Source organism: Pygoscelis adeliae, unplaced genomic scaffold (genome assembly GCF_000699105.1).
Source record: "Pygoscelis adeliae isolate BGI_AS28 unplaced genomic scaffold, ASM69910v1 Scaffold320, whole genome shotgun sequence".
NCBI lineage: Eukaryota > Metazoa > Chordata > Aves > Sphenisciformes > Spheniscidae > Pygoscelis > Pygoscelis adeliae.
In genome coordinates, this window is record NW_008823967.1 from 1,184,597 (window position 1) to 1,185,717 (window position 1,121).

The 1,121-nt window shown below is 49.3% G+C and overlaps 1 protein-coding gene across 1 annotated transcript in view; it reads right to left on the minus strand.

Moving 5' to 3' along the window:
• The window catches only part of FGF10 (fibroblast growth factor 10), a 62,265-nt gene extending 61,673 nt beyond the window's left edge, over nt 1-592 (minus strand). Inside the window, exon 1 of the mRNA XM_009324552.1 lies at nt 17-592. Coding sequence (XP_009322827.1) covers nt 17-353 — 337 coding nt within the window. The 5' untranslated portion in view covers nt 354-592. The remainder of the gene's footprint in view (nt 1-16) is intronic.
• Nucleotides 593-1,121: the final 529 nt, after the last annotated feature.

Consider the following 1,121-nt stretch of genomic DNA (forward strand, 5'->3'; position numbering starts at 1 on the left):
GCAGAACCGTACTTACTGAAGGGGCAGTTCTCCTTCTTGGTGCCGCTGACCTTGCCGTTCTTCTCGATCTTGAGAAAGTACTTGTTGTAAGAGTAGAGCTTCCTCTTGCGCACGTCTCCTTGGAGGTGATTGTAGCTCCGCACGTGTCTCCCCGCACTGGAAGGAGAGGAGAAGGACGAGGGGAAGGAGGAGGATGATGAAGAAGAAGAGTTGGTGGCCTCCGGGGACAGCATGTCCTGGCCGAGGTCATGGCAGGTGACAGGCACAGAAGACACCAAGAAGAGCAGCAGCAAGCAGCAACAAGGCAGGTGGGAAAAGGCTGAGGCACCATTTGTCAGTATCCATTTGCACATTGTACTGAAACTCTGGGCGCTGGAAAATGTCTTATCAAATGAAACATACTGGAAGGGTAAAACCTGGTAAAAGGCAAGTGGAGAGCCGGTGGTTGCTGCTTCTGGTTAGATCCCTCTGAGCTCTGATCTGGCCTGAAGTAAGTGCACCAACATCCATAACTCAGGGGACAAATCGCCTCAGAAGTTGCTGCCTTTTAATCCTTCGAGTCCTCCCTCAGAAAAAAGAGCTGTAGTTTTTTTTGGGGGGGTTGCTGTGGTTAATCCTCTTCCCCACCCCACCCCCCCACATACACACACACTCCCCAACCTGGTTTGAGACTTCCCAGTAGTTATTTTGTTCTCTTCCTCACTCCTTTCTTCACCATCTTAGATGCAGAAAGGTCTGAAAAATAGATGACAGCAAAGTGAACAACAACAACAACAACAACAAAAATAAATAATAACCAGCGGAAAGGGGTGCTGGAAGGGATTTTTCACACATACCCCTTTACACACACACGCACGCACACACACTTTGTGGCTTTGCACCTTCTTCTGATCCCCACCCCCTTGCCTTTTTGCAAATCCCAAACCAGTTGCACAACTCGTCCTTTCTCACTGACAACCCCAGAGGAGGCAGTTTCTTTGTTTTGCTTTGAATTCTCCAGAACAGTATTAAAAAAAAAAGTCCAGAGAGAGAGAGAGAGAAAGAAAGGGGGGGTAGGGGGGGTGGGAAATCCCAACTTGTCTCCCCCCCCTTCCCTTCCTTTCCCTCCCCCTTTGGTTGTA